This window comes from Sturnus vulgaris, chromosome 1 (assembly GCF_052056855.1).
Source record: "Sturnus vulgaris isolate bStuVul1 chromosome 1, bStuVul1.hap1, whole genome shotgun sequence".
NCBI classification, from domain to species: Eukaryota; Metazoa; Chordata; class Aves; order Passeriformes; family Sturnidae; genus Sturnus; species Sturnus vulgaris.
This window is the reverse complement of record NC_142243.1, coordinates 140,814,360-140,833,985: the sequence shown is the minus strand read 5'-3', so window position 1 is coordinate 140,833,985 and position 19,626 is coordinate 140,814,360. Positions and strand designations below refer to the sequence as shown.

Sequence of the window (19,626 nt, the reverse complement as noted above, 5' to 3'; positions counted from 1 at the left end):
AGGATTAAATTAGGGATTCTCCTCTTTGGAAATAACTTCAAGTCTCTTATCACAGTGATTTTTATTTCTGCTGCTTCATGGTTCTTTAGATTTCTCCATTATTTGCCTGGAAAGAGAAGAAAGATAGGAATTTCATTTGAGAGTTTAGGGACTAGTGAACAAAACCCACCGCATTATACTCTCTCTTCACAAAGAAAGAGAAAATAAAAAGGGTGTAAGTCCTAGACAAAGACCAATGAGGAGATAAGGTTACAGAAAGCAACAGGAATGTATACCAAAGTAGATGAAAGAGAGAACAAAGGCAAAAAAAGAAAGAAGGAACCAGCAACCAAAGTGCAAAATAATGAGATAGGTAACAGAACTGAATAATTTTTACTAGGAAAATTTTCTCTGCACAAACAACCAAAACAAATACTGCAAAGGTGTGAACAGAAGATATGTAGAATCTTGAATTGAAAATTGGTAGGGACACAACAATAAATACAGCAAAAATTGTAGATAAGAGAAACAGATAATTGAAAGAAATGTAACAGAATTAAATGTATTGGTAAACAGATGTTCAACTCTGAGATGTATTCTAGGTAGACAAAAACATTTAAACAGAGATTTCTTTTTTTAATCTGAAAAGTTTTCTTTATGAAAAAATACATTGAAGCAACAAAATATTTGGCACCGTGCTTATAAATGCAAAGCTTAAAGAACATGCTTACGTTACTGCAAAGAAGCCAAGGTTTTTGCAGGTTTAGAAAAAATAGTAAGCTAAAAAGGAAATTTAAAGTTAAGTGGTAAGGATTTAAAAACCAAACTAAGCCAAACTAAATTAAACCCAAGCAACTAGGTAAAATTTTGGCTATATTTGACTATATTTCTAGTTACTGACTTAGAAGAAATTTTCCCATTATCAGCTTTCCTTAGAATATCTTTCTCTGAACTGGATGGCCTGGCTGCTTTGAATTGGCTGATGGATATTGGACTAGCTTGTTTATTTCTCATGCAATGCAAGAAAAACCTCTTTTACAACCTCTGAGATTTATTATCTATCTTTGGATAAACTGGTAACTAGTTTAAACTGGTAACCACATATATACGAAGGGTGCACTTGCCAGTTTTATAGTGAGATGAGTATGGCCATTTCTGAGAAATAAAACTTGTATTTATCCACTTTTGTTTGTGTTGCCAAATTACTTAATGACATTTGAACAACCTAGGAAGAAAAGCTGAGTTTTGTTGTGGAGGTGATTTATAACTCATCATGCCAGTGCAGTCTGTGGCCATTAGTTTTCCATCTATGTTTCAGTTATAAAAAGAATGATCACAATAATAGTCTTGTCCCAGACAGTTATAATCTTTGGGAAAGTATCATGCTGTTACAGGGCTGTCTAACTGTTAGACCTGTTCACATGGCAGAAAGGTAACTCTTAAACCAGCTGTTAAATTCACCTTGTGTTGTTGCAGTTAACAGTATAAATAAAAATACCTCATAAAGTTGATCATTGAATCAGAATATATCTGGAATAACCATATATTGTTTCTAAACTAACCCTTGAACGATTGATTCCTGTATGAATCGACTATATTATCTTTGAAGAAAGGCATGATCCTTCTAATTTAACTGGTATGTCTGCAGAAAACCAAAATAATCCTTTGAGTTTTTAGCAAATACATGTTTGTGTGTGTGTATTGACATATACACTAACTAGAAAGAACATCAGGCATATGGCTTTACCTGGAGAACTTCTCTCTCTCTCTCTCTAATACCTGTATTATACTGTGATTGTGATACCTTATTGGTGAAAAGTGATTCCTGTAGATGATTTTACATTGCACAGTTGGAAGTGAATATTTTATCATTCAAATTGTTTTGATGCCTAGAACTTAAGAACAAATTAATGTCAATAATATAGTGGAAATAGGCTGAGATGGACAGAGACTTTGTCTACCAAAAAAAATCCCAAATAATAAAAAAAAAAAATTGCAAAAATATCACAAACAAATAAATAAAAAATCCAAAACAACAGAAAATGCGCACACAAAACAAACAAAAAAAACCCCACCAAAACCCCAAAGTAAACAACCAAAAATACAATGCAAAAAGAAAAAAAAAAACAAAACTAAAAAGAAAACCACTCAGAGATCCTTTCTAAGAGTTAGTAGCATCAAAAAATTATCTCCAAATCTGATGTCTGTTCTTCTATATTCAAAGCAAGTCTTTAGAGCCTGGATATAGCAACACGGATAGTTATGTAGAAGTGTCTTTTTCATTAGGATTTGCAAATTCAGCCATGAAATCGTACTTTTCTTATATGGTCCAATATGCATCTAGTTTGCATTGTAACACATACATCCTACACATCTAATTTTCAAGTTGTATAAAAAATTAAGCTTCTATACATTTGTAATATATTTACAAAGGACTGAGATAATTTTGCTCATTAAATGATGCTGCGTTATAATATGAAACAAGCTGTGCACAGAAATGAATGTGTATTTTATCTAGTTTTAAACAATATTAGTTCCTTTCAGGTAACGTAGATTTGCTTTTCTTGCTGGCACCTTCCATATATCCTCCATGCTAAAATTATATTAGTAGTCTAAGTTAAACTGCGATTTTCTAATAGTGTAAAAGAGGAATCTTTTCTTGGACAAATGCTGTTCATTCTTAAATGTGGTTTGAAAGAAACCAATAAAGACTTCTATTGCTCAAGTCTGCAGGCGGACATTTCTTCAACACTTTCTCACAAGGTGATTAAAGTCCTTGATGAGGCAGCTTCTCTAGAGTAACCAGCATCTATATAGAAAGAATTGACTTCACATATTTGGGTGGAATATTGGGTACTGGAAAAGTGAAATGAAGAGGGCCTAGTGTGATGGTCTAACTAAAATGATACATACAAAATTGAGGGATGTTTTGGAGAGATAGTACATAGGTGAGAATGGGAAGAATGAGAGGAGATGCTGTAAAGGGCACAGCAGACCTATGTACTCCTAAAGGGAACTGTACACACACCAAAATGTCAACATCATGAGTGGTGACAACAACTGTGTTTTTAGGCTATTTCTATACTGTAAATTTTCATATACTGCAGTATTTTTGTTGTCATTTAGAAAGTAGTTGTCCATAATTCCAAAAAAAATCATATAGTTTGATGGAAACAGTAAATTCTAAAGGACATATTTTTCAAACAGAAACAACTGACACAAGTTTCCTACCATGGCAAAATCTGGGGTTTTTTAAAGTAATTTCTTAGGTTACTGCCTTCATTACATACCACTTGATAATCCACCTCTATAAAAATAATCTGGATGAAGAAAGCACAGTGACATGCTCATCAACGTAATTTATTTCACAGGCAATTGAATATTGCTTATTGTAAAAATATTTTTTCCTAGTTGCACTGTAAGCCTGTTATATCAAACCATGTGAAAAAGAATCATGGCTGTAATAGTTTCTATTATTTTTATTTCCTCTGTGATTTCAAATGAATATTGGAAGTTTATTTAAATATTTAAATATATTATAGTTAAATATAGAATTGAAATTTATTATATATGAAATATATTAAATATTAAATATATTAACAATATTATTATATATGAAATATTTCAATATATTATATTTAATTACAGAATTCAAAGAATACTTTAAAAGTCCTCCATGCCCACAAACACACACACACAGACAAAAATCAAGTATCTTGACTATCCTATATACAAAGAAATATGAAAAATATTGTCCACTATGTAAATTAGTTAAAGTTTTTTCCCCAAATGAAAGACTGTAGTAAGTATTGCAAACAAATACTATGTTTCCACATATAAATACTATGGACAAGTCTCATTATCTGGATGTGTGTTAAAAATTCTACAATTGTTGTAGGGAAGGAAAGGAAAATTAAAATAGAGATATCTTGTTTTTCTGTAGTTAAAATGAAAAGTGATGCAGTTGACTATGGTTTTGCATGAAAAATAAGTACTGAATAGATTTGTAACTTCATCTTTTCATAATATTACTTTTACTGTCAAACTATTTTCTACAATTTATGTCTTAATTTCATTCCATTGCACACTTCGCTGTTAAATTGTTTTTTTCCATCTCTAGCCTACCTTTTTAGGACCACCCTAATTAATTGTTGCTGCATAATTTTCTTTTTTCCAAATTTCTTTCAAATTTCTCATTTGCAGTTTTATCTGTGAATATTTTTTTTTACCATCACTTTTTTTCACCTTTCACTTTTAGGATTTCAACTAAACTACTGAAGTTACAAAAATCCCTCAACTATGAAAAATCTACACCAGTTTTTCTTTCTTTCACAGTATTTGCATCTATAATTAGCAATATGCTGGTAGGCTTTCAGCTTTGGATATATTGAAAGTTGGAATTTAATTTGATATGATTTGGCAATTTTATGTAGAGGTTTTAAACCTTTTCTTCTGCCCTATGTTTTGGGTGAAGCAAATTTAATTCTTCTGTATCTAAGGTTTTCTTGATGGTTGTCTAGGGAAATTAAGTCTTGTTTGCTTGGATTTTTTCCCAGTCTATTATTTGACATAAGTTTTTTGTCTAAACATTTTGTTATATAGAACTGCACTAAGTTATTGATCAATATGCTGTAACACTAGGTTTCATTATTATGCTAATGTGTTCCAGATATATATGGAAGTAGCTCTTAACATTGTTTTATGAGGTGCAGCTGTAAAAAAATTTTTAACTGACAGTAAGCCATGAAGAAGTCAAATCAAAAACATGACCTACATTAAAAAAAAAAAAATTATAACTTTCAGCACACAAACAAATTTATTTATTTTGCTTTGTGTTTGGTTGGGGCTGTTTTAGTAAAAATATGTTTTCTTAAACAAAGTGGGCTTTTTTCACATTGGTATTTCGAGTAGTGGCCAGTTATTCTTGATATTGAATTAAAAGGTAAAACTTCAAGAAATGTTCAAAGCAAGAACAACTTTGGATATCCTAAAAAACCCTATTCACTTTATGTCTTGTTAAAATGGCTTGTGTTTGAAGAATAATTTTGAATTGATATCTCACTTTGTATTATGTGATGCAATGGTTTGGAGAACTTAAAATTTTTATAAATCATATATCCATAAAATACAAGGAAAATGGAAAAGTTTTAAATTCTTTAGTTAAACTTTCCATTGCTTCTGTCAGTTACGGTACTAAAAAATAATGATTGTAACTCTAAATTTTGATATGAAATGTGGGTAACTGACTCATCTTCTTTGTGAGACATCCTGTTTGCAGTAACAATTGTTTCCTTTTAATAGTTTTATTTACTCCACTATCTGATTCTGTTAATGCCAGTCAACATGGCTCTGACAAGGAATCAAGATAACACAGATAACCTATTCTTTGATGGTTGCAAAATAAATCAGCTAAGTGCACTCATATTTCTGTCATAACTTTATTTTTATTTAAACACATTTATTAAAAGACAAATGCTAGTTGCAGACCTGTCAGTCCCTTAACTATTTGCAGATGAGAATTTTATGTGCCCGTAGCTATTATCCAATCCTAAGCACAAACACTAGCCGCATTTTCTTATCCAATTTCAGCAAAAGTAACAGAATGTCTTAAAATCTCTTTTCTAAACTAGTTCTGGTATTTCGTTGTTCATTTTGAAAGTATTTCGTCTTTGTTCAATCAGTTATCAGAAGATTATGAAAAGGTTGGTTAGAATAAGGCACTGGACCCACTTCTGTTATATTATCTATCTTTTCCAAGTCCAAATTTTTAGTTTAGATTTTTTTCCCTTGGAATTGGGACCTTATCTTCTCTTTTAAATTTAGGTATCCTTTTCTTAAAAAAATGCTTTCATTTTCCTGCTAGAACTTTTTCTACAGTATTTCACATGTAGTAATTAACATAGAATTAATAATTTACTTTCTATGAGACTGAAAATTACATTATTATTTATGTTTATACAGAATATTAATTGTACTTATGCAATAGATACATTAATTTAGAATCCTTTATTTCACTGCACTTGCAAAGATCATTATAAGTCACATTTCTGGTTTGATGGGATAAAAAGCCACAAGTGCCACAACCATTTTTCCTAGATCTGTCTTTTCCAGAATTTTAGATGTGTAAATGTGAAATATATTTCATTATAACCTGGTTTTCTTATCTTCCACTTTGTGTTTAATTTGTCTGTTTTGTTGCTTTTTTACTTACCCCAGCTCCAAGGGCATTTCAGTGAAATACAGAGTTTAATTTCTCAACACAGTGGTCAAAAAGAAGACTTTATTCATACTTATTTCTTCACTGCAGTGGATTCAAGTTCTGCCTTGAAACACCATATGCTCCAGACCTCTAAATATAGAGTTAGACATCCTCAGTGATGGAGGAGAGACACCTTTACTCTAGCATCTTCCCTCTCTTGCTCTTTCTGGCTTACTCTGCTTATATGTTCTCCTTTAAAGTGAACAGGGACCTGTGAGAAAATTAAGTTGTTTCTGACTCAGTGAAAGTTTTCTGGAAGAAAATGAATGAAATAAAATCCATTGAGTTTTTTGTTTGCTTGGTTTTTTTAGGTATTGCAGCTAATTTAGCTGATAAATCTTTTTTTTTTTTTTTTCTATTTGTTGTCATTACTCCGTTTTGAAAGACTGAATTTTTCATATTAAAAGCATAGATTCTGAAATATATACATAAAGTTTGTCCTCTTTTACATGGCTTGCCACAACATATTTATCTCTATACCAGAACAGGAATAAAGAGTGTGGTGATAATGTCACAAGCCTTTTACTCATGGATGAATTCCAAAATTATACAGAATATTTAGTATAAGTTGAAGCTGTTCTGGAAGTTCCTGGCACCTACAATGGTGAGAAGCAAAATATGGCATCTCTCCTTTCCATATTGTGCTATTTTCATACATTAAGGCAAAGTTACAAAAGATAGTCCAACTCATCTAAAAGCTTGTTGTCACTCACAGAAGCAAATTCGTCTCCCCTGTTCCTCTGACTTTGGCTGTGTGATCCTTCTCTTTTTTCCGTTGGCTCTGGCACTTACCAAGCATATCACTTTGAGGATGCGCTTCCCTTCGCTAACTGAGTTGGCTCAGGTTTATTTTTAAAGCAATAATTCTTCATCGAGGTGGTTAAATAAATGCAGAGAGATGGGTGTAAATGACTAGAACCAGTGTGAAGTCAGTGTTAGAACTCTGGGAAAATTTGAAGGAGCAGGTTCCTCTCCTTTGGTGCTTTGAAAGCTCCAAGATCTGCTAAAATGTACCATAGATCTTTACCCAGCTTTAAGATGAAGACAATAAACTATATTGTCACATTCCAGCTGCTCAAGATTAAAAATATGTACTTTTTTTTTTTAAATTCTAGATACTTTAAGGACTAGGATACTTTCAAATTCTCTAAAAGTTATTGTTTTGATATGTTTTGTTCTTATCAGTTTTTCTCTCCAAGAAGCAGACAAATCCATATCCTATAGATTTTTAAAAGCTATTTGTACAGTAGTGCAATATCTGGTTCTTCTTACTTATTTGAAGTTCTTCTTGGTAGTTTATGTCTTAAAACAAATGAGTTGCTTTAGAAAAGATAATTATTTATAAAATCTGTTTCATTTCTGATGATAGAAAAAAGTGGAGAGTTGTATAATAAAAGATTTACACTAATAATGGATGACGGCAGTTTTTAGAAATATGTTTTGTACAGAATATAATGATAATACCAGTGCCTGATCAGTACTTTATTGTTTCATTCAAAGCAGTTGTTCTATTAACAATGTTCAGCCTTGACCTATGACCATTATTTTAAAATAATAGATTGCATAAGCAGTTTTGCATTTTGACAGGGAAAAATTATCAATTGACAAAAATAAATTAGTTCATAAATCATATGACAATTTGTTAATGACTTTTTGAACAAAGTATATTTTTATTACTATTTTCAGCAAGAGTAAAACTTGAATCTAGTTGACCACTTCTGCTCGAGTTTGCTGTTTTATAGATTATTAAATTCTGTTTATTTATTTTAAACCAATTGAATAGACATATAAAAATTCTAGGATTTACTCCTATTCGTATTTTAATTTAAATACTCTTAAGGAAGCCTTTACATTTCTTACTTTCTTCCTGATTCAATGGGTAAGTAACTATTTCTTTAAAAAGAAATTTGAATGTCAAAAGATAAGCTGAATTTTACAAGGATGTTGAAGTTTAATCTTGCAATACTCTCAACTGCAATTCAACACTTTTATTAATTTCTCAACATGTACAAATGAATGCACACGATCACATTCAAAAACATAAACTAAAGAGAATTGAACTTAATTGTCTATTACTCAATAGATAAGTGTTATCATTTTCTATCACACTCCTGAGATTTAAAAGGTGTTTGTTTTGAATTGATGTGTAAGAAAGAACATTAGAGGTTGTGCTGGGTTGACTTTGGCTGGCTGCCAGATGCCCATCAGCCATTCCAGCACTCTCCCTCGACAGCAGGACAGCAAGAGAAAATAAGATGAAAAAAACTCCTGGATCAAGAAAAAGATGAGGAGATCTTACCTTTATGCCAGAATCCAATGTACTCATGCAATTTACACATTAGAGAGCCTCAGTTTAATTCACTGCCTAAAAATTGATTGATTTCCTGAATCATGGGATTTTCATATCTCATGATCCCAATTCTATCAGTGATAAATTGCTGAACTCTGAATTTGCTTATTACTTACATATCCAATACATTTCCGAATACTTTTAAACCTTTGGGTTAATTGAGCAACTAGTTCAACAAAGTAATTGAACTTCATCTTGCCCGTTTAGTTTGATACTTTTCAGTTTAATTAATAAGTGTGAGTATATAACAAGTGAGTGATTGGTCACCATCATGAGTGATTGTGATATCCAAATCATCAGAATTCTTTTGGAGTTTATTTGATCCTCACTTGGATTAGCTACTAATATTTACTGAATTTTTAACCCTTGTGATTCTTTGAATTTGCTGTTAGGATATGGTCTTTTCTGCTCAAAGCTCAAGAAAGCATGGTTGCATAGGTGGATACATAAAACATAGATGTGAGAAAAGCCCAAGGCATGGAAGAGTAAATGGGAGATTATTAATTTTACTCTGGCAGTTACAAGTCATCAGAAAGATATAATCTTGAAAATGCTTTTGATGTTATCCATTAGATTAGATACAGAATTCTCAAATCTTCAGAAACTTAAATTCATATGTGTTATTTTGCTCTAAGAAATGTTGTGGTGTACTAATATTAAAATATTGTATTTTTAAAAAAAAATGTGAAATTTCTTTTCGTTCTTCTATCTAGACAATGAAAAAAAAAGCAACTCAGAAAACCCACCCCAAACATATACTATAAACTAAGGAAAGTAGGATACTTTTGTGTGCAAGTAAATCATAGAATCATAGTGTTCCCTGGAGTCCTGTCACTGGTCACTGCAGAGCAGGGGTCAGTGCCTGCCCCTCCTCAGGAAGTTGTAATTGAAGTGAGGTCTCCCCTCAGTCTCCTCTTCTCTGGGCTGAGCCAACCAAGTGACCTCAGCCTCTCCCCGTATGGCTTCCCTCAAGATCCTTCAACACCTTTGCTTCCCTCCTTTAGATGCTCTCTCTAATAGCTTTATAGCCTTCTTATATTGTGGTCCCCAAAACTGCACATGGTACTCAAGTTGAGGCCACACCAGTGCAGAATAATTTGGGAAAATCTACTCCCTCAACTGGCAATTAGTGCAGTACTTGATGCACTTTGTACATCTACTTGGTGTAGAAATACACTCACAAAATTTATATAATAAATAAACAGTAGTAGTACTAACAAAGATTTGGGGTTTTTTTTCCCTCAGTTAGAGGTTCCAGGGACACCTTATTGTGTCTTATTTCAGTACTTAAGTGGGACTTTTAAGAAAGACTGGAACAGACGCTCAATAGGATTTGTAGTGGTAGGAAAAAGTAGTTTAATGGTTTTAAACTAAAATAAGTTAGATTCAGACTCGATATAACGAAGAATTTTTTTACAGTGAGGGTAGTGAAACAGTGGGCCAGATTTCCCAGAGAAGTGGTAGATGTCACATCCCTGAAAATATTCGAGGTAAGGTTGGATGGGGCTCTGAGCAGCATCATCTAGTTGAATATGTCCCTACTTATCACAAAGGACTTGGACTAGATGACCCTTGAAGGTGCCTTACAACCCGGAGATTTCTATGCTTTTATGACTTAATTTATTGTAAGGGCTGTGAAAACGAGCTCTCTATGGAGATTAGAGCTTTTAAAACAAGCCTGAATCCTGGTATCCAATTCTTTGTACCTGTTCAATCACTGGAAGAACAGCACTTTTTGAATTTGGTATGTGTTATCAGACTAAGCATGTTAGAATTGCAAGGGTCTCTCTCCTTTGGTATTTGTGATCACTTATGTCTGTTACTCAGATCAGGTGACAGAGGCTATTATCACACAGAATAATTTGATTCTGATATAATGTGTCTTGAAGAGGTAAGGACTGGGTCTGACTGCTCAGAAAGATGAGACACCTCCTTCCTTGCAGATTTTGAGGACTTAACTGTATAAAGTCCTGAACAACCTGTTTTGACCTCAGACCAGTCCCTACTTTGTTTCATATCTAGTGTTCTGAAATGAATGGCTTTTTTTGTATCCAAGCAATCTTTTTGCAGTAAGTTTCACATGTATTTTTCATATTTTCAATATGAAAACTTTTCAATTTATTTATTTGGAATGATTGATGTAATTTTAATAACCTGCAAGGGTAATCCATAACAGGAGTGAAAAAAATTTCCTTTATTTTGTGGCATTCATGCTACTTTACAGTGGATATGGAGACAGTAAAAAAAAATGCTAAAACCATTAGAGCTGTGTCTCATCACCAGGCTGTGGAATTTGATACAGAAATCCAATAGCATCAGATGCAATTCAAACTGGATGATCTGTATGCCTTAGTGTATGGAATATGGATTCAGTTTCTGAGGAGGAGAAGCATAGGTAAATATGTTCTGGACAACTTTAAAGGTTTTATTCAAAAGCAAAGATATTTGCAGTTAACAGTTGTAGGTGACTTTACTTTTATTTGGTTTATTTGGTTACTTTTTCATATACTTTAAAACATTGTTGATATTTAAGTAACATATTTAATGACAGAGAAGGTATTTTGTTTCATCATTTTTTGCTAGTGAAATACATAACTTAATTTTTAAAAGCACATTACCTTGCTTTTCCTAGCTTTTCTGCTGACTACCATTTATGGCTGACTGCTATTGCTCCTTAAGTAGTTTTCAGAGCTTTTGAAACTTCTACTTCTACGCTAATTTTGCTGTTCATAGATCACAGAGGCTGATGTGGTTTAACTCCAGCTGACACTAAGCACCACACAGCCACTCTCACTCCCTCACCAGTGGGAAGAGGAAGAGAAATGGAAGAGTAAAAGTGATAAAACTCGTAGATTGAGACAAAGACAGCTTAATAAGCAAAGCCAAAGCCACACACACAAGCAAAGCAAAACAAGGAGTTAATTCACCACTTCCCACAGGCAGGCATTCGGCCACCTCCAGGAGAGCAGGATCCCATCAGGAGTAATGGTGACTTGGGAAGACAAACGCCGTCATTCCAAACATCTCTCCTTCCTTCTTCTTCCCCAGCTTCACATGATGAACAAGACACCATGTGGTATGGGATGTCCCTTGGGTCGTTTGGAGTCAGCTCTCCCGGCTGTGTTTCCTCCCAGCTTCCCATTCACCCCCAGCCCCAATGTATTACCACACCTTTTACAGCACAATACAAAACAGAGCTCATATTAATCAGCATGAAGAGAATTAACTCTATCCCTGTCAAAATCAGCACAGATGCTTACGTGTCTGATAAATTATTATGGAAGTGACACAGAAAAAAAGATCACAGAACAGACTGAAAGAGAAACAGATGCTAGATTTTGCATTCCCATGAAAGAGGGCAATCAAAAAAGTTAAAAACCAAAATATGGGATGTCAAATTGGATACAGTCAACATTTGAAACCCATATGTTATTAAGTAATCATATATTTTCTTTAATATTTTGGTATTCAAAATAAGAAAATGCCATGACATGTAGAAATAAGGGGATATGGTCATCAGAACCAAATATTTGATTAGTGTTAGATGAAAACAAAATCGCACCTAGAAAAAAATGCTGAAGAATATTGTTATTTTAGTTGATTAGATGCTGGCCACAGAAAATGCAGCAGCAAATTGGGTGAGAAGATCATGACTTTATCTTAGAAAATGCAAATAAGCAAACCTTTCTGTTGAAGGTTTTCTTTTTTATTTTTAATAATAATTAGAGCTAGTGAGAAAATGTTAAACAAGTATCTGGCAGGCAAAAGATCTCACTAAATTTGAAATTGAATCAGTGTAGCATCAGGCTAGTCAGATGTTAAATCTAATAATCTGCTACTTAGAAAATGAATAGAAGTGTATATGAATACAAAACCACACAGACAGAACTCCAGCAGCTAATAATGGATTCATCAGCATGTAGTCCAGGAACACCAAGCCCAAATAGTACCATACTAAATTCAAGATGTATTTATTTGCCAAGTATTGCCTGGTACTGTCTGCATAAATAACAGATAGCAAGCTACTGGACATACCAGCAAATAAAATGACTGGTAGAAGGATTATAGTTAGTTTAATGAGAAAAGTCCACTGATGATGAAGCTTCATTTGTATATGTGCTATGGATTTTAAGAATAATATTATCTGAAGATTATCAGCTTAAATATTTTTCACTATGACAAAAAATTTCATAGTGGAAGGAAAAGAAAAGTTACATTCCTGTAAAAGAAAAAAAACCATTAGAATATTTTATCTCCTATTTGAAAATATCAGACATTTCTGTTTCTTGCAAACTGATAAGTATGGAAAAAAATGTCTGTTGTCTTCAGAAAGTTTGCCTTTACTTCTGGGGAAGATTCTCAATGAAGTTATACAAAAGTTTGTTTTACCTACTTTTCTTTTATACCTGGCATTTTGCTTATTATGCATATTCTTTTTCAGAATCCATCTTCTTTTTAGAATAAAGAGTTATTTGGAGATCAAACTAAAGATGAGAATGTATAGGTTTTGACACTCTTTTTAATTTTACAGTCAAAGTTACAATAACATCACATGTTAACATGCTTTATGTTTCTGCATCATTTTACACAAATTAGGGACAAATACTTCTTGCACCTTTCAGGTTAGATTAAAACTCTTCCTGCTGTAAAATTTCTGTGACTTAATAAAAAATTATTGAGATTAAATGGGACTGCTATTCACTTAAACTTTTTTGGTGAATTTCTTCAGATATTATCCAAACTAAGCTGAAATATTCTTGAGGAACTATATTTTCTTTGGAAATTACTAACACACAGTAGAAAAGCTAGAATCTTGTGAACCTGAAAAGAAAACAAAACAAGACAAAGAGCTGTTAAAATACGTTTTTTAAAATTACCTATTTAAAAGCCTAATCAACATCAAACAGCAAATATCTAAGGCACACAAGCAAAGAGGAAATAGAGTCATTTTATTTATCACATCACAGTCTCAAGTAAACAGTTTATCTAGGAGCACTTTTGCATGACTAATCAAGATTTCTTTCCATAATTTTAACTTTGCAATTATGAAATGATTGCTCTATTTAGATCCTGAAGCTGGGAGCCAGTCTTCCTTGAGGGCTGATGAGTTTAAAGTTCAGCATGCAGCTTAAAGTGATGTATAATTTAAGTTTTATCATAAGGACCACAGTAAAAGCAGAAAACAAATGATTGATCAAACTGCAAAAAAATTTCCATCAGAAGTCTAAAGTCTTGGAAACCACAGATCTGAGATGATTTGTCATTTTAAAATTGTCATATGTGATTGAAAAAAGATAGTGGGAGAGATTTAAATAGATTATAATTACTCTTGGAGTAGTAGTCTTTTAAAATATACTAAGAAAATTAAAACAGACATTCAACTGTTTATTATAAGTGCCTTCTTTTTTTGAATCTATAGCACATGAAAGAATATAATAACCTACAGGAGAAAGAGACACAGGGACACACTCTGTAAATTACATGTTTGAAAGAAAATAATTATGTCACATTCAATAATTTACAATGCCAAAAATATTACTGAAAATTTTCATATAGATTCAAACATTATCACTACTACTTAGAATTTATTTATTATATTTTAATTCATGGTGACAGAATATTTAGAAATTCCTGTGTACATACGACAATGTTTTGTTTCAGATACCATTTCACTTTTTCCATTACTAAAAAAATAAATAAGAATGGAGTGAAAAGACACATAAGAAACAAATTCCTTCAAAAGTAGTCTCTCACCTAGAAAAAGACATCCTTTATTCACTTTAATTTTACATCAAGAAATTTTATGCACTTGCACCCTAAGTACTTAGAGACATCTGAGGACTCAAAATCTGTTTTATTTTCAGCAAGAAGTTTAACAAACAAAAAAATAGCAGTGAATATAACAGCTATTGTTACTAATTTGCCTACAATATTACTAACACTCATACTTCAAACAATTACTTACTTAAAAATATGCAGTTAAAATTGTACAGAATCCACCTAGAATCTGCCTCTTTTCTCTGGTGGTGCTCTGTGGTGCTTTTGATGTCCATTTGGATCCTTAGCCACTTTGGTTTTCCTTGGGACGATAAAGATGGCACTGTGGGGTAGTTATGGCAAAAAATCAGCAAGATTAATTATTTGTCAAAGAGTATGATGGTGATGATTTTCTTCTCCTCAGTCTTGGGCCTACATGGAGTAATTTAAACACATATCTCTCATATGTCCTTTTCTCTGGTTCCAAGGCAATGAGTGTTTCTGTTTTCCATTCTTGTACTCTGAGATGATTGTAAAAACATTGCCAGATTCACATTACTGAAACTACATAGCATTGAATTTTTGCATGCAAGTAATATATAGATGCTGAATACATATTGTGTCTCCAAATAATATCTTTAATTTCAGCATATTTACTACTAGAGTTTTAGAAATTCTATATACAATAAATTTTCAGGATGAGCATCTGCTCTTTCTTACATAGAAAATTTGAATAAATAAAAATGCCTCTTAACCTTTTCCTACGCTGCCAGAAACATCTGGAGTCTTGCGCTACATACATAATGTGTCCATTCCCTGTGGGTGTTAGGTGCCTGACAAGCTTGTTAGACACACCAGGTAGAAAAAAGCATATATATTCATTCAGATGCAGTGTATTCATTACAAATTTGTGTCACTGTTTGATGTTTGATAACACTCTGTAGTTCAACTGCATCATCAGAATCAAATACTCAAGTAGAATGTCACAATTTAAAATTTGGGTTTTTAAGAGTTGAAACAGAAAACCTCTGTAGACATTGTCTTTTAGTTCCCATGGTTTCCCATGGCTACCCAAACCAGTATCAGGTACTTATAGGATCTCTTAATGAGATCAGAGAACACTTCCAAGATCAAAAAGGGAAAGATGAAAAGGAGCACATAATCCCACAAAAAAAAAAAACAAAAACAAAAACAAACAAACAAACAAAAAAAAACAAAAACAAAAAAGCAAAAAACAAAAAACAAAACAAACAAAAAAAACCCAAACCCAAAACAACAACAGCAACAAAAAAACACAAACAAAACAAACAAACAAACAAACAAAAAAAACACCACCAAGAACAAAAAAACCCCTTCACATTTGTAATGTAATTTTTTTTTCTGCCAAAGTGGTAGACTATAAAGGAATGATTGAAGAGCCTAGCAAAAGATATAGGCACGTCCTACCTGGTCTCCATCTCTCCAGCAGCACATGGATTTCATAGTAGTACAATGTCATACCTACCAACTCTGTGCTGATGTTTTGAATGTCTCACAGTATCTAAAACAGCAGTAGAGAGTCACCTGAATAACTCCATTAAAATAACTCCATTTTAAATTTGAAAAAAGTTGATACAAATGGAATGAGATATGCAAATAGAATGCAAGATGGAAAATTGCTGCAGATAATCCTCAGCTTCTAGAGGAAATTTAAATTTTAAATGTGTTTAATATGCATATGATATCTGCTTAATGAGATGACTGCTTATTTTGCATAATTTTTCCACCTAAAATTTCACTTTTACCAGAGTACACAGACATTTAGTTGTCTAACATTTAGTTGGACATTTAGACTGATCTAAATAAGTGACAATCAGATTTATGCACACACATTATCTTACAGGTATTTTGCTGCTTACCTGCCATCTCTCTCCTGCAGTTATGATGTGCTTGCTAAGTTTCTTTTTAAATGGCAATGAAAACTATTCTAGCTAACACTTATATGTTTGTAGAGTTTAACATACAAATAAGACTTAAGCTCTGAGGTCAATATCCTTTTGTACCTAATGAATAATACTCAAGTACTAGGTTATTTGAATAGCCAGAATGAATTACATTACAGCTCTTTCTAAAAATCTGTAGTATTGTACTGACTGATATTTGCATGTTGAATTTTTACTTATTAAAACTTTTGATTAATTTTGCATCCACAAAACCAAAAATATTACCTCTGAATTTCTTCATATCAATTGAAGTGTAGCAACCAAATTAGAGAAAATAAGCTTATCCTTTTTGACTAAATGCAACATAATGATGGTTATAAAAGGCCCACTGCTGAAAGCTGAATGGTATCCAACAGCTCTTATAATGATCTGTTTTGCATCAGGAGCTGTAATATTTACTATGCTAGTAACACATGTGTTCATTTAAAAAATCCACTACCCATCTAAACTGTGTCAATGTACCACTCATAAAACTAAATATTTTGGGATAACTGTGTACTTCTTTTCTGCTGGATATATGTTTATACCCGGAATTCTATTAAATCACTGAGTGCAAAATAGATACAGGCTAAACCTACTGTGAGATGCAAGTTGAAGTTTTATTCAAATTATTGTTTTGGTTTAATATTATGTCAGTTTATTTTAAAATGTTGGTGCTTACCAATGAAATAATTTATTTATTGGTCGATGACCAAGCTATTGGAAAAAATGCACTGATATTGACTTATTAAAAAGTTATTCATAGGTCTGTTTGGGAGATATAAGCATTTTATTACCTTACTTTTTTAATAGAACAAAAATATACCCTTCTAATCAAATAAAAAAAGTGTATGTCCTAAATCATAAATATTCTATACATAATTCTCCATCTTTTCGTATTAACATAAGTTCTTTAGTCTTGTTTTAAGGATATTATTCATAAAGATAACAAAGACAAAACAAAGAATAGCTTTGTAAACATACCTCTGAGGACTTGCTACATAAAAATATGTGACTATATACCTCTTTAGGGGCCTTTGCTTCTTTTGTTCATGCTTTTCATTTTTCTGGTTATGTGATGTGAATACTATTATCATTTGACTTTCATGTCTGTCATGACTGTAACCAATGGCATAAATTGACTATTGTATTGAGGAGGTTTATCTTTTTTGTTTTTTAATTTTGTTTTGTTTTCCAAAGATTGTTTAAGAAAAAACATCTGTATAATACCCATTAATTTACAGTATCTGTTAAGGGCATGAAGTACATAGAGATCAAAGAAAAATATAAAACCTTTTATGATTCCCATGAAGCAAATAAACTTCATGGTAAATTACTGATATAGAATGCATCTAAAGTTATCTTAAAGCTAAAAATAAGTAAAAACATTAAATAAATGTTAATATTGTAATTAAGGTACATTTTAGCAAATCATTTCCTGACCTTTTGAATTCTGGGCTTCTCATCACTCTACATCCTTTCCTCTGATGAGACTAGAAATGCTGATAATGGCAGGACAGAACTTATCACTTAATATGTGATTTCAAAAGAAGACTGAGACTGAATTTCAGAATAAACAGCAGTAAATATATTAAAACATCAGTAAACGTCATTGATGTTTTTTTCTACATCAAGAAAAATAAAAAAATATATGTCACCTATTTCAGTAAAATATCAGAGTTTACATATTTCTTCAAGTGTGCTAAAGACCAGGCTATGTAGATGTATATATATCTGCATTAAAAAAAAACCAAAACAAAAAACTAAACCAAACACAAAAAACCCCTAACAAACAAAAAATCACAGTAAATTTGTTCTAACAATGAAAAGGAAAAATTTAAATCTTGAGCAACCTAGACTAACTCTGACTTTTACCCCACTTTGAACAGTATGTTGGACTATGTGGCCTCTACAGGCCCCTTTTGACCTAAATATTTCTGCCATTCTAAATTCAAAGTAAAATGTAAAATAAGGGCTTATCTACAAACACATGAAAATAATTTCAATCTCAATCATTAATAAAATATAAAATCATTAATAAAATATCTTATCTGCTACACAATTCACCACACATGGCTAACTGGGTTGTCTAGACTTCACTGGTGTGTGTACACAGCTAAATTCTTCAACTGGTTCTTTACACATTTTTGACAGTTAAATATTATGGGCTTTGTTGGTCTGATATGAACACTGATGAGGTTATTCTCCTAAAACTGAGGAACATAAGTGTTGTCATAAGTACATCAAATGAATATGTAGAAGTGGGTATCAGCAGAGCTTATCAGCAGTGCTGAGTACACAAAAATTTTTCTTTCATTTGTGCCTCAAACATAGGGGTTTTAATAAAACAAAAAAAAAACAGGCATACAAACAGAAAAAACACAAACCTTAATGACCCTGTAATTCCTTTCAAGAGAGCTTTTTGTATGGATTTTTATTTCACAATGATGTTACTCTTCGTGTTGAAATCAGAAGTTTCTTCTTTGAGGTTAAAGTGCACAGTTCAAATAATACTAATTTCCCTCATTAAAGTGAATCATGATCCTTTTCTTTCAATACATTACTGTGGAAAAATTCAGCTACTACAAATTTTAGCAGAAGGCTCTGTAAGATGTAAGATATCGTGCAATACATTTTCGAATATAACTCTAAGGAGTCTAAATTTTCTGTGTATTGTGATTTCTTTGGTTGTTTTATTTTTTCAACTACTGATAATCTGAACTGTTTTTAAGTGCAGTTTCTATATCTTACTATCATCTATACTAAATATAGTGTCCATCAAAGACAGTCAAATTTTCTATTAATTCCTCATTGACTATATAAAATTATTTTTTCAAGTAATGCAAGCTACATATTTTTAAGACAGTTGTCCTTTCCATGTTTAAATATTATTTGGAACAGCCATCTGTCACACACAGTTTCATTTACTAAACAATTAAACATGAATTGTGCTTTTTTGTTTCTTAGGTTAACAGGATTTCATCTTCCTCCACCTGTGACAAGTACAAAATCTGTATTTTCACTGCGCTTGACAAGTGACTTTGCAGTTAGTGCTCATGGGTTTAAAGTTTACTATGAAGGTAAGACATTCCTAAAAAAATATTCTGTTTTTTTTCCTCTAATCTCTATACATAAAAAACCCCCCTTAAACATCCCATAGAAATATACAAAAATACAGATATATAACGTATCCAACTTACAATATTTGCTTTTCATATAATCACTCACAGATGCATAGTCATATCGCAAACCAAAATATTTAAAATTCTACAATCTATAGTTCCATCCTGACAAAAATATTTTATGATCTCTAATAATGG

The 19,626-nt window shown here is 32.1% G+C and overlaps 1 protein-coding gene and 1 long non-coding RNA gene across 6 annotated transcripts in view; one reads left to right on the top strand and one right to left on the bottom strand.

The window, feature by feature from the left end:
- The window catches only part of CSMD3 (CUB and Sushi multiple domains 3), a 587,774-nt gene that overhangs the window by 87,101 nt on the left and 481,047 nt on the right, over window positions 1-19,626 (top strand). For all 4 annotated transcript variants that reach the window (XM_088178475.1, XM_014870085.2, XM_088178481.1 and 1 more), the window contains exon 3: window positions 19,274-19,386. In XM_088178475.1, the coding sequence (XP_088034601.1) occupies window positions 19,274-19,386 (113 nt within the window). The remainder of the gene's footprint in view (window positions 1-19,273; window positions 19,387-19,626) is intronic.
- On the bottom strand, window positions 9,740-15,882 carry LOC148225558 (uncharacterized). Of its 2 annotated transcripts, none has more exons than XR_015808338.1 (3): window positions 15,792-15,882; window positions 14,554-14,866; window positions 9,740-13,409 (listed from the first exon to the last, which is right to left on the bottom strand). It is a non-coding gene; the product is annotated as an uncharacterized LOC148225558 (long non-coding RNA). The 2 variants fall into 2 exon arrangements; XR_015808336.1 differs by having other exon boundaries at window positions 9,741-13,409; window positions 14,554-14,777; window positions 15,792-15,880.